This window comes from Scardinius erythrophthalmus (genome assembly GCF_964197995.2).
Source record: "Scardinius erythrophthalmus genome assembly, chromosome: 21".
In the NCBI taxonomy this organism is placed as follows: Eukaryota; Metazoa; Chordata; class Actinopteri; order Cypriniformes; family Leuciscidae; genus Scardinius; species Scardinius erythrophthalmus.
This window is the reverse complement of record NC_138241.1, coordinates 1,169,512-1,181,845: the sequence shown is the minus strand read 5'-3', so window position 1 is coordinate 1,181,845 and position 12,334 is coordinate 1,169,512. Positions and strand designations below refer to the sequence as shown.

General features: G+C 38.4%; 1 protein-coding gene across 1 annotated transcript; it reads right to left on the bottom strand.

Moving 5' to 3' along the window:
- Positions 1–9,543: 9,543 nt before the first annotated feature.
- LOC308682324 (trace amine-associated receptor 7c-like) lies at positions 9,544–10,539 on the bottom strand (the record flags this gene model as incomplete). Its single annotated transcript, XM_081351988.1, has 1 exon — positions 9,544–10,539. One exon carries the CDS (start codon positions 10,537–10,539, stop codon positions 9,544–9,546), a length of 996 nt encoding a protein of 331 aa, XP_081208114.1.
- Positions 10,540–12,334: the final 1,795 nt, after the last annotated feature.

The window sequence follows — 12,334 nt, the reverse complement described above, 5'->3', positions numbered from 1 at the left end:
GTGAAAGAAGATACATTGATTGTTGAGGAAAAGCAGTTTATACTATTCATGGTGGATATAATTAACTGTACTGCGCAAACGGATAAGAAAACAGAAAAAATCAAAATAATAGTGAAAGCAGCAGAGAAATATCTGGGAGTTGAGGCCGTTGGGTGGGAGGAAGTGGAGGACATGCTGAAAGGAGGCACGACCAGTTCACAGACACCATTACAGTCATCATTACGGGGTGGTGGGCCATCATGGTCATAAGTATTTTGCAGTGGAATGCAAGAAGTCTTACAGCAAATGGACAAGAGTTTAAGAAATTTATTTCAGATCTACAGGACAAACCCAGTGTAATATGTATTCAAGAAACATGGTTGAGAGCACAATGGGATTTCATAATACAAGGTTACACAGATATAAGGAACGACAGGGAAATGGGGAAAGGTGGTGGGGTAGCTACTTTTGTTAGAGACGGAACAAGGTTCAGCAGTGTTCAGTTAGGTAGAGAATGTGAGTCCATAACAATAAAGGTCTGGATAGGAAAATATGAGTTAGCAATAATCAATTATTATAATCCATGTAACAAACTAAGTATAGATATGTTGAATATAGTGATGGGGGATGTGCAGGGGAAAGTAGTGTGGTGCGGTGATTTCAATGCACATAGCACGTTATGGGGGAGTGACAGAACTGATGCAAATGGCTCAATAATAGAAGAATATATAGAAAATAAAGGATTAGTATGCATGAATGATGGGAGGGGAACTAGATATGATTGTGTGCGAAATAAGGAGAGTGTGATTGACTTAACAATGACGTCAAATGATATGGCAGGCATCACTGATTGGGAGGTGCTAGAGAAAACATTAATGGGTAGTGACCACTATCCAATTGTTACTAAGATTGGAGTAGAGTTGCAGCGGGAGGAAGATATGAGAATGCCTAGATGGAAAATTAATAAAGCTAATTGGGGACTTTTCCGAGAACTGAGTAATAAAAGATTTGAGCAATTATATAAAGAAGAATGGACAAATGTAGATGAGTTAAATGAGAGAGTTGTCACAGCTGTGATAAAATCAGCAAATGAGTCAATACCAAAATCAGCAGGGTGTAGAAGCAAAAAGAACATGCCGTGGTGGGATGAAAACTGTAGACAAGCGATTAAAGTACGGAATAGGGCATTTAGGTTGTTAAAGAAACATCATACTATGGAGTTACTAATCCAGTATAAGAGGTCACAAGCAGTAGTTAGAAGAACAGTTAGAGCAGCTAAACGAGCATGCTGGAGACAATACTGCAATAAGATAGGTAGGGAGGTACAGCTATCAGATATTTGGGGAATGATCAGGAAAATGAGTGGAATCAGAAGGAGTACAACAATCCCAATATTGACAAGTAGCAGTAAAATAGCGGTTAGTGGATTAGAAAAGGCAGTCATGTTAGCTGAAACACTAATAAGAGTTCATAGTTCAGAAAATCTTTCAGTAAAGGCTAAGCAGCAAAGGAGTATTATGCTGACACAAAATACATGGGTGAACAGGAAAAAACCAACAACGGAGGAGAATCTAGATCTGCCATTCAGTATGTATGAATTAAGGAGGGCCATTCCCAGCAACCGACAGTCAGCACCAGGGAAAGATGACATATGCTACTGTATGCTAGATAACATGGAGGACAGATCTCTAAAAATAATACTGAAACAAATTAACAAAGTATGGGAGTTAGGGGAGATTCCAGCTGCATGGAAACACTCGGTTATTGTGCCAATTTTAAAATTGGGCAAAGTGGCATCGGATCCATCAAGCTACAGACCCATTGCTCTCACTTCTCAACTAGGGAAAACTATGGAAAAGATGGTAACTGAGAGGTTGATGTATTATATAGAAAGTAGAGATATATTTTCGTCTTATCAGAGTGGGTTTCGTAAAGGGAGAAACACAATGGATTCAGTATTGAGCCTAGAATCAGAAATTAGGAAAGCACAAACAAATAGAGAGATAGTGATTGCTGTGTTCTTTGACATAGAGAAAGCATATGACATGCTGTGGAAGGAAGGCCTACTAATCAAACTAGATAAGATGGGAGTGGGAGGGAAGATGTATAATTGGGTGTTGGGATTTCTGTTTGGAAGAACAATAGAGGTCAGGGTAGGGAAAGAATACTCACCAGTATATATGGTTGAAAATGGAACGCCACAGGGGAGTGTGTGTAGTCCAATTCTTTTTAACTGTATGATAAATGACATATTTGAAGAGATAACTGGAGGAGTAAGTAAATCATTATTTGCTGATGATGGAGCATTATGGGTGAGGGGGAGGAATCAAAAATTCTTGCAGAAGAAGTTGCAGGCAGCAGTTGATACAGTGGAGCAGTGGGCAAATAAGTGGGGGTTTAAAATGTCAATTGCAAAAACTCAAGTAATATGTTTTGCAAAACGCCATAAAGAAATATTAATAAAATTATATGGTGAAATACTGGAACAAGTTAGAGCTATTCGGTTTTTGGGAGTGATATTTGATGAAAAGCTTACCTGGGGACAGCACATTGAGAAGACTAAGGATAAATGTAAAAGTGTTAATAACCTCTTGAGGTGCTTATCAGGTCGTGATTGGGGTGCATCCAGAAAGTCTCTATTAAATATCTACAAAACCATGATGAGGGCCAGATTAGACTATGGAAGTGTTGCATATATGTCAGCAGCAGAGAGTCACCTTAAGAAGCTGGATGTGGAGCAGGCTAAAGGACTCAGAATATGCAGTGGGGCGTTTAAAACATCTCCGGTTGCAGCACTGCAAGTTGAGATGGGGGAAGAACCTTTGAGAATAAGAAGGACTAAGCTTATGCTGGTATACTGGGTGTATTTGCAGGGCCATAAAAGATCTCATCCAGCAAAGGCCATATTAGAAGACTGTTCAGAGCATGACAAATCAAATTTCAGGAGTTTAGGCTGGGTTGGAAATATAAAGGCTGAAAACATTGGTTTATGTGACGTTCAGTACATCTCAAATGTCCCTTTGCCAGAAATTTCCCCCTGGCTGTTCCAGATGCCATCAGTAGATTTCAACCTTCAATACAAGCTCAAAAACAAGATAATGCAGGGAGAAATTGGAATAATAGTACAAAGGTATATTGAACAGAATTATGCAAAAGAAATAGTAATATTTACAGATGGATCAAAAGAACCAGAAAAGGGGCGCACCGGTGCTGCGGTTTACATTCCAGAGCTCAAAGTGGCAATTAAGAAGAGAGCAACAGACCATGCATCAGTATTCACAGTTGAACTCTTGGCTATCACACTTGCACTAAAATGGTTAGGGGGACATAATAGGGCCAATGCACTTATTGCATCAGATAGCTGGGCAGCCCTCTGTAGTATCAAGACCATGAAATCATGCAGGCAAGATCTAATCATGGAGATTCATCAAATGCTGTATGACCTTCATAGCAGGGGGAGGACAGTTTGCTTTTTGTGGGTTCCTGCTCATGCAGGGGTTGAGGGTAATGAAGAGGCAGACATACTTGCAAAACAAGCACTTAGTTTACAGATAGTGAATAATATCCCACTGGGGAAAACAGAAGGGAAGGCAATTATTAAAATACAAATGCAAAAAGTTTGGCAGGAGTATTGGGATATAAATGAGACAGGAAGACACTTTTATAGCATACAAAAACAGGTAGGGAAGGGAGGAGTGGTGGGTGGAAGCAGGAAGGAGGAGGTGGTCATCACCCGCCTTAGATTAGGACACACGGAGCTTAACAGCACGTTACAAAGAATTGGGAAACATCCTACAGGGAAATGTAGATCTTGTGAACAATCTGAGTCTGTACAGCATGTTCTTATGGAATGTAAGGAATATGAGAGAGAGAGGAGAGAACTAAGAGCCGCACTGCAAAAGGAAAGTGTTAGTTTCACAGTAGGAAACATGTTGCAAAGATCAGGAAACATTAGGAGGCATGTATATAAATACTTGAGGGAAACAGGGTTAATGTATAGGATTTAGTTTTTTTTTTTTTTTTTTTTTTTTTTTTTCTCCTCTGTCATCGAATGTACCACACTCCAGTCCGGTAAGTGGCGGCAATGCACCTATAAGCTGGTGCCAGCCGCCAATCAAATCCAAAAGAAGAAGAAGAAGAAAACAAGACAGGACAGACATGTGACAGATATAGCCTACATTGGAATAAACACTATAATAATAAGTTGATGAGGTTTTTTTTTTTGACAAAGCATATTATATATTTAACATATGAACAGAAACTGGCAAACAAAAGTTTATTTGATATGGCCAGAGGTGGAAAGTAACGAATTACATTTACTCCCGTTACTGTAATTGAGTAGTTTTTTTGTGTATTGCTACTTTTTTAAGTAGTTTTTAAAATCTGTAATTTTACTTTTACTTAAGTATGTTTTGTTTAAAGTATTGTAATTCGCTACATTTTAAATCATATCCGTTACTGAGTAAAAAAAAAAAAAAAAACTATTACAATAATGAAATAGCCTACTATGGGAAAAACATCGCGCTCCGGAAACTGCGCATTGATTGATTGAAGGGCGGGAGAACAGACACGCAAAAACCACAACACACACACACACGTGAGGCGAACCCCTGGTAAGTATGTGGATACTTTGGATATAGAAAAACGAACGCGTAGTTGTCCTCGAGGCTCGAGCATATTCATTTTGCAAAAATTGTGGACGCAAATTGGCTGCAAAAGGAGGAAACACATAGAACATGTTCGGGAACACCATCCCTCCGTGCAGATTAAGATATGTCCCGTTTATAATTTAAGGTGATGCAGAGGGAATCCCGGAGTTTCATTATCATGAAAATGGAATTTAGGCAGATGTCACGTAAAACACATGAAAGTAAACCTGTACAATAAATCAAATTGCAACATGGTCTGTTGGCTATATATTAAGGCAAAAGAGACTGCTATATAAATGTATAATCTGCGTGTCTGTGTGAATCAGTGCGAATGAGACGAGCCGTTTCGTCTACTACATACTCAAGTACGCGACGCGCTAATGGTGTTTTCAGCATCTCACAAACAATATGAGAACATGAAAACATGAACATCTCCAGAGCTGCTCTGAGAGAACGCCCAGCGAGCATTTTCATCATTTTATTTGAGAAAAACCTTGTCAAATACACTCTGAAACAGGACTTCACTACAACCCATCAAAATAAAAGTTTGGTTTAACTAACTTCAGAAGAAATGATGACATAAATAGGCTATATAACTATTGTGGGCCTACAATAGAATGTACTTCTCATAATATTATTAACAACAACAATAATAATACAATTTATTTAAACATTACTTAAGGATTTTTTTTTTTTTTTGTCTATGGTTTAATTGAGAAAATCTGTTTTGCAGCACTTTGCCAAAAAATAAAAGGATAAAAAAATATGTTAAACTTTTATTTGATTACCACCGATTTGGATAATATATTTGTTTTAAATCATAAAAAGAAAAAAGGATTTTTATGAATGAAATACATTTCATAGAAGTCTATTGTTCTTGAACATTTTAATAAATTATTAATGATAAAAAATAAGTTGTTAAATGAGTAGTTCACATTAAAATGAAAATTACCCCATGATTTATCAGCCCTGAAACCATCCTAGTAGGCTATATGACTTTATTCTTTCAGACGAATACAATCGGAGTTATATTAATAAACACTCTGATGATTCTGAGCTTTATAATGGCAGTGGATTGCAACCATCAGTTTAAAGCTCAAAAAAGTACGCCATACGCAGTCTACTTACACCTAAAACGCAACTTATGCAACTCATGACATCAGAAGTAGTGTAGTGCGTCCTGGGGTAGCATAAATATCAGCAGTATGTCGCATTACTCGCATAAGTTGCGCTTTAGATTTAAGTCGAATCCATATGTTCGTTTGGCCGGAAGCTAGTTATTTTACTTTAGAAAGTTTTAAATATGAATATCTTTCTTCACAAACTCAACGTTTTGTTTCAGAAGGCCTTTATTAACCCCCCGTTGGCCGTGTGGATCCCTTTTATGATGGATGGATGGATAGATGCACTTTTATGATGGATACATGCACTTTTACGAGCTTCAAACTGATGGTTGCAATCCACAGCCATTATCAAGCTAGGAAGCGTCAAGGTGTTTATTAATATCACAGGCTTCCTTCACCTCTGTACAGATAAAAAAATGATTCCAGTTTGCATGGATACACGGAAGCGACATTTTTGTTTTGTATTATGCAGGCCAGACAAGTAATTTGCAAAGAAAGACTACTCGCATGCACACATTCAAATGCACATAGCCTACCTATAGATTAAACATGTAATACGCATGTGCATGGCGTCAGCGTTTTCACAGATTCACGTTTTTGAAGTTCACACAGAGATGATAGCGTTTTTCAAAAATTTTCAAAGCTTGCACCTTGGAACCTATTTCAAGGTTTACATTCTTGAGCTCCAAACACTGTTGTCGTGCAAATGAACGGCCAGAACACATTAAAGTTTTCTGTTTTCTGTTAAAGCGGTGTCGTGTTAGCGGCGCCTAAGTTAATAACTAATGATCTTTGCAACGGAAGTGAATCAATCAAAAATTAAAGAATTTGAAAGGAGTAGTAGTTACTCCTTTAATCTAATTCATAATCACTTATTGAAATTAGTTGATTAGACATGTTTTATTGAAATTTGAATAAACAAAACAAACAAATGTTTCCAAAAAAACTGTTTTCATCCATTTAACTGTCATTTTAACTGATGATAATAATAACCATAATTTAATAATACAGTTTTTATATTTAATAATTGTTTAATACCGTAAACCATTATATTTCTGAGTCGGTTATCATACTGTGAAAATCTCATACCATTACAACCCTACTCGGGGGACTCCCCAACCCACCCCGCTGTTAAAAAAGTAACTCAGTAACTTTTACTCTGAGTAAATTTTAAATGAGCTACTTTTTACTTTTACTTGAGTAGATTTTTCGACTGGTACTTTTACTTGTACTTAAGTAAAAAAAAAATTGTAGTAATAGTACTTTTACTTGAGTAGAATATTTTATTACTCTTTCCACCTCTGGATATGGCAATAGTCTATTTTACAGTAAAAACTTTATAATCTATCCAAAACTAGTCAACGAAATGTTGTTTTTCATATTTCGTCTGTAACATAGTAAACAACAGCCGCATCTGTGCCATTTGTTCACACACAGACACACGATTCATATTTAAACAGTCTTTTTGCGGTTTACAGACACTATTCCATATCGCAATTAGAACAGAGCACTTAAGAATAAAAAACTTACTATTCACAATCCTCCCAGCACTTCTGAGGTAAATTTCCCAGGATTATTCCTCATAGCCTCACAAGACGACGTAAAGTACATTAATCTGATTAAACTTGATGAGTTTTATCGAGTTGATGTGTGCGTTGACACGTTTGCATGTACTGACTCAGATCATTTGCGTTTGAATAGCGCGCTCTCCGTGGGCATGTTCACATTAGCAGATAATGAGCTGCAATGAGCTGAAATGAAAACGACTGACATCTCTCTCGTTTCATATATATTACATAAACAGAGAATATTTGTTTTTTAGTTTGAATTAGATAATTTAAAAGTACACACTTAAATAATTATAAAGATATATAGCTCATGCCTGGGTGAATAGTATTTGCTGAGTTTTGTTTAAGTTTAGAGACGTGCACCAGAAAAAAAGCACAATGTTTTGATTCGATTGTAAATGGACACATAAAAAAGTAGACATTTAACAGTTTTTTTTTTCATATTCTTTAGTCTGTATGACCAAAAATGACCAAAAATGAGTTTATTAAGTCTATTTTGCTGCTATGTGAAAAAAAAAATCAAGCAAGCGCCGGCGTGTTTGCCGACCATAGAGGGTTAATGTAGATTGTATTATGCAAAACTAAAGTCCTTGTTTCAATACTGGGTGCCTTTTACCCTGAGAGTGAACCCAGTCTTTTTTAACCATTTTGGCGTGTTCAATGTTTCACAGTCTCAAGTACTGCTCTTGTCAATAAAACTGTGTACTGCATCTAAAACAGAGGGGAATATGGAATGATGTAAGTAGGAGTTTGAGTGCCATTGCGTCCTGTGAAAGCGCCCTCTGGATTTATATATACTGAACAAAATTATAAACACAACACTTTTGTTTTTGCCCCCATTTTTCATGAGCTGACCTCAAAGATCTAAGATGTTTTCTATGTACACAAAAGGCCTGTTTCTCTCAAATATTGTTCACAAATCTGTCTAAATCTGTGTTAGTGAGCACTTCTCCTTTGCCGAGATAATCCATCCAACTCACAGGTGTGGCATATCAAGATGGCGATTAGACAGCATGATTATTGCACAGGTGTGCCTTAGGCTGGCCACAATAAAAGGCCACTCTAAAATGTGCAGTTTTACATTATGGGGGGGGGGGGGTATCTGGTGTGACCACCATTTGCCTCATGCAGTGCAGCATATCTCCTTTGCATGCTCAATGGTCTTTTGTGCACATAGAAAAAGTCCTAGATCTTTGAGTTCAGCTCATGAAAAATGGGGGCAAAAACAAAAGTGTTGCGTTTATAATTTTGTTCAGTGTATGTTTGACCTCATATCACAGCATGGTTTGGTGCGTAATATGAAGCAGATTAGATATGCCATGCATGCTTAATAGTCCTTACTTTTTCTGTCACTCATCAAAACAGAAATAAAGAAAGCTACAGGCACACTGGGTTCCCACTCATTCCAGAAAAATTGCTTCTATTGTGAGGACCCGACACATCCCTGAGAGCTGTGAACCGAAACTCAATTGGGATTGTTTGACAATGTTAATGAATCAACATTTTCTCATTCAGAACTTTATAAAATTAAACTTGAAATATTGTTCCAAAATACATATATCTGTATTATTCAGGAACTGAATGCACATTAAAAATTAAACAGAATTTATGGAAAATTTCTGCAAGTTTGAAATTAAACATTCTTCACGTTATAAACTTTGATGAATTAAATGTTTTTTTTTTTCAAATGACATGCTTAACACTGTATGAATACAAAATAAGTGTATTACTAATTGGACGTTGTACTGGTTAATTGGTTCATTCTTTTATATAAGGCAAAAAAAAAAAAACACTTAAGAGATTAATAATACTTATTAAAATGATTAAACCTAACTCTTACCCATCATCAATCATTTAAGCTCATGTAGTGAAATTTGTCTCAATTGTTTTACTGTAAGTGCACAGTTACCATGGTCATGCATCAAATTATATTGTACCTTGTTTTCTTCTAATAAAGATTATCTTTGGACAAATGTTAAATTGACTTTTAACATCTACCTTCCAAGCAGCACCACTACAATTCTGCTGTGCTTTCATTTTCAGACGTAGCAAATGGAACAGACAGTGTCACTAACAAATATGCTCACAATATACATGTTAGACACCATATTAAAAAAAAACAGCTTTTACATGCTATCTAATGTTATAAGGATGTGCTTAACAAAAAAATCTATTTGATTTGGAGACACATTATCTCATTTACATTTGCATGAGTGTAAATGATCATTTCTCTTCTGGGAACAGATTTAAGTATGCCGATGAAGGTCCAAATATTTTCAGTGTCAAAATGTATTTTGCTGACAGTCTGAACCATCGATAAAACATTGCATATATAAGTGGATTCATACCGGAATTCATGCATACGATCCAATCCATTACATTAATTATAAGAGAGTCATTTTCATTATGCCCCAAAGAAAGACTAGTTAAATAATATGGCATCCAGCAAAGAAGATAAACCAGTACTACAATCCCTAAGGTTCTTGTAGCCTTTTTTTCTGATTTGGCCTTTTTGTCTGTGACTGAATTTAAATGCTTAGCTTGATAGTTTGCTACAAAGCAGATTTTCACATATAAAGGAATAATTATACAACAAGGAGCCACTAAACAAACAATGGAATCTAGTATTATATTTTCCAACTTAACAGAGAGAATGCATTCTCCAATACATGTGTGGTTCCTCTCTGGATACATTACAAACTCATACAACAGATAAAAATTATATATGAAGGAGAATAACCAGTTTACAACAATAGAAACAATAGCTCTGTTATTACTGACTCTTATTGGATATCGCAAAGGGTCATTTACAGCAATGTATCGATCCACAGAAATAATAATCATGTTACCAAGAGATGCTGTGAGAACCACATAAAGAATAAGAGGAAATATTGAGCAAAATATTTCTCCAAAGTACCAGCATGGCTCAATCAGTTTCATTCCCTGCACTGGCATGAGAATCAGTCCTGTGATCAGATCAGCCACTGCCAGAGAGAAGATCAGCACATTGGTGGGAGTGTGGAGCTGCTTGAAGTGCGAGATGGAGATGATCACCAACAGGTTCAGAGACACGGTGAACACCGATGTTACAGCGATGAAAATGTACACAATAGTGTACTCTGCTTCAGATCGGATACTTCTGGTACAAGACAAATTGTTGTTTGGAAAGCAGTATTGGATTGTTTGATTGCTCATGTTTGTCAGTCCCCAGTTAGACATTTCCATGATAGATCTAACTTGGAGAGAAGACTCTGTGTGAAGATGCTTGCCACTAATATGACTCAGTTTTATACTTATGGAAGCTCAGCAACCACCTCATTTTACCATGATGTTTGAATATGCAGCTATCAACCAACCCACTACTACAATATTCATAGACCTATCAGATCTAATCTGATCTGTATTCTAAAAAAACTTTCATAAAAGACTGGTCCTTGAAAGCTTTTATATGGTTATATACAAAATACCAATTAAAGATGGAAGTTAAGTGAATTTGTTTTAAAATATTTATCTCAGTATAAGACCAATTGGAAACACTGTGTCAGGTAAATGACTCAGGATTAAATTGCAAGTGCAATAAAACAGTTAATTTCAGAAAGAACTTGAAATAAACAGTGCAATGGTTAGAAAGTCGTGGATGAAGATGATGAGCCTTGGCAACGCAAGGACTACAATGGGCAGACGATGACAGAATATCCAAGGCAGAAGTCCAGTGAGAGAAATCCACAAGGAGGCTTCAAATAATCCAGGAAACAGGCAGGAAGTGGAACTGGAGCACAGGACACAGAAGACAGGAGACACTGCACAGAGAACGAGTAGTGAGCAAAACAACAATCCGACACGGAATGAACAAACACAGGCCCAAGATATAGCGAGGCTGATGAGACACCTCGTATTCCAGGTTCTGAAAAATTGGTGGCTGCTAAACTACCTTCAAACGGAGAGAGGCTTGTGGAAAATACTGGTAACGAGTTATGCACATACTCAACCCATGAGAGCTACTGGCTCCAGGAGAATGGATTCTGGCGGTCCAGAAGATTTGCATTCCGCGGCCCGCCTGCCAGTGCGGGTATAAAGGCGGAAGCGAGAGCATACACAAATCGCTTTACGCTGAGGAGCCGAACGGTGTCTGGTCCTCTGCGAAAGGATACAGCAACCATGGCGACGGAATATGACGTCTCCGTTCCCTCACTCAGGGAACGAGGGTTACCATACGTAACCGAGACGTTCCCTTTTTATTCGGTCACTCCTACGTCACGTCGGTAGGTGTAACCAACGAATTGGGATCCCTAACAAAACGCCATGGTGCTGGCCCCTTCCAGCGCCCTGCCTAAGCTTCAGCCAGCAGGTTCTTGAAACTTATCTCTTATGTGCGGAAGCTTAGCTGGGAAGAGGTCACATTGATGTTCTGCAAGACCCACTCAGTGGGCATTAGATAACACTGGGGAAAGCGTGCCCATGATCGTAAGAGGGAACGCTGCAGAGCCCAAAACCTGCCCGAAGGGAGGCACTAGGAAACACATGTGCACTAGCCCGGAGGGTAGTGAACACATCTCTGAGGTAGTCCCAGCCCAGGAGGGTGTCCCAGGAGGGTGGGAGTCCCAGGAGGGTGGGAGTGTACTCAGCAGAGACGACAGAGCGGACTCTGTCGAGGGGAAGACACTGGCAAACCCAGGGGGTAACCGTATCGTGGAGAAAACACATATGGGGTCGCTGTAGGTACCAAAACATAAACCCCAGCCTGAACTCAGCTCAAGTGAGAGGTAACAAGCCTGGCGACCGGCGATTCGCCTCGAGGTTAGCCCACTGGCTAGTGGATGCTATCGTCCGGGCACGAAGCGGGCACGAGCGCGAACAGGACAGAGGAAAGCCAGGGCTGGGTCTGCCTCCTCCGGGGGCAGCGCTTGCAGGTTCACTACCTGATCTCTAAAAGGAGTGGTAGGAACCTTGGGCACATACCTGGGCCGGGGTCTCAGAACAACGTGAGAGAAGTCCGGCGCGAACTCTAGGCACG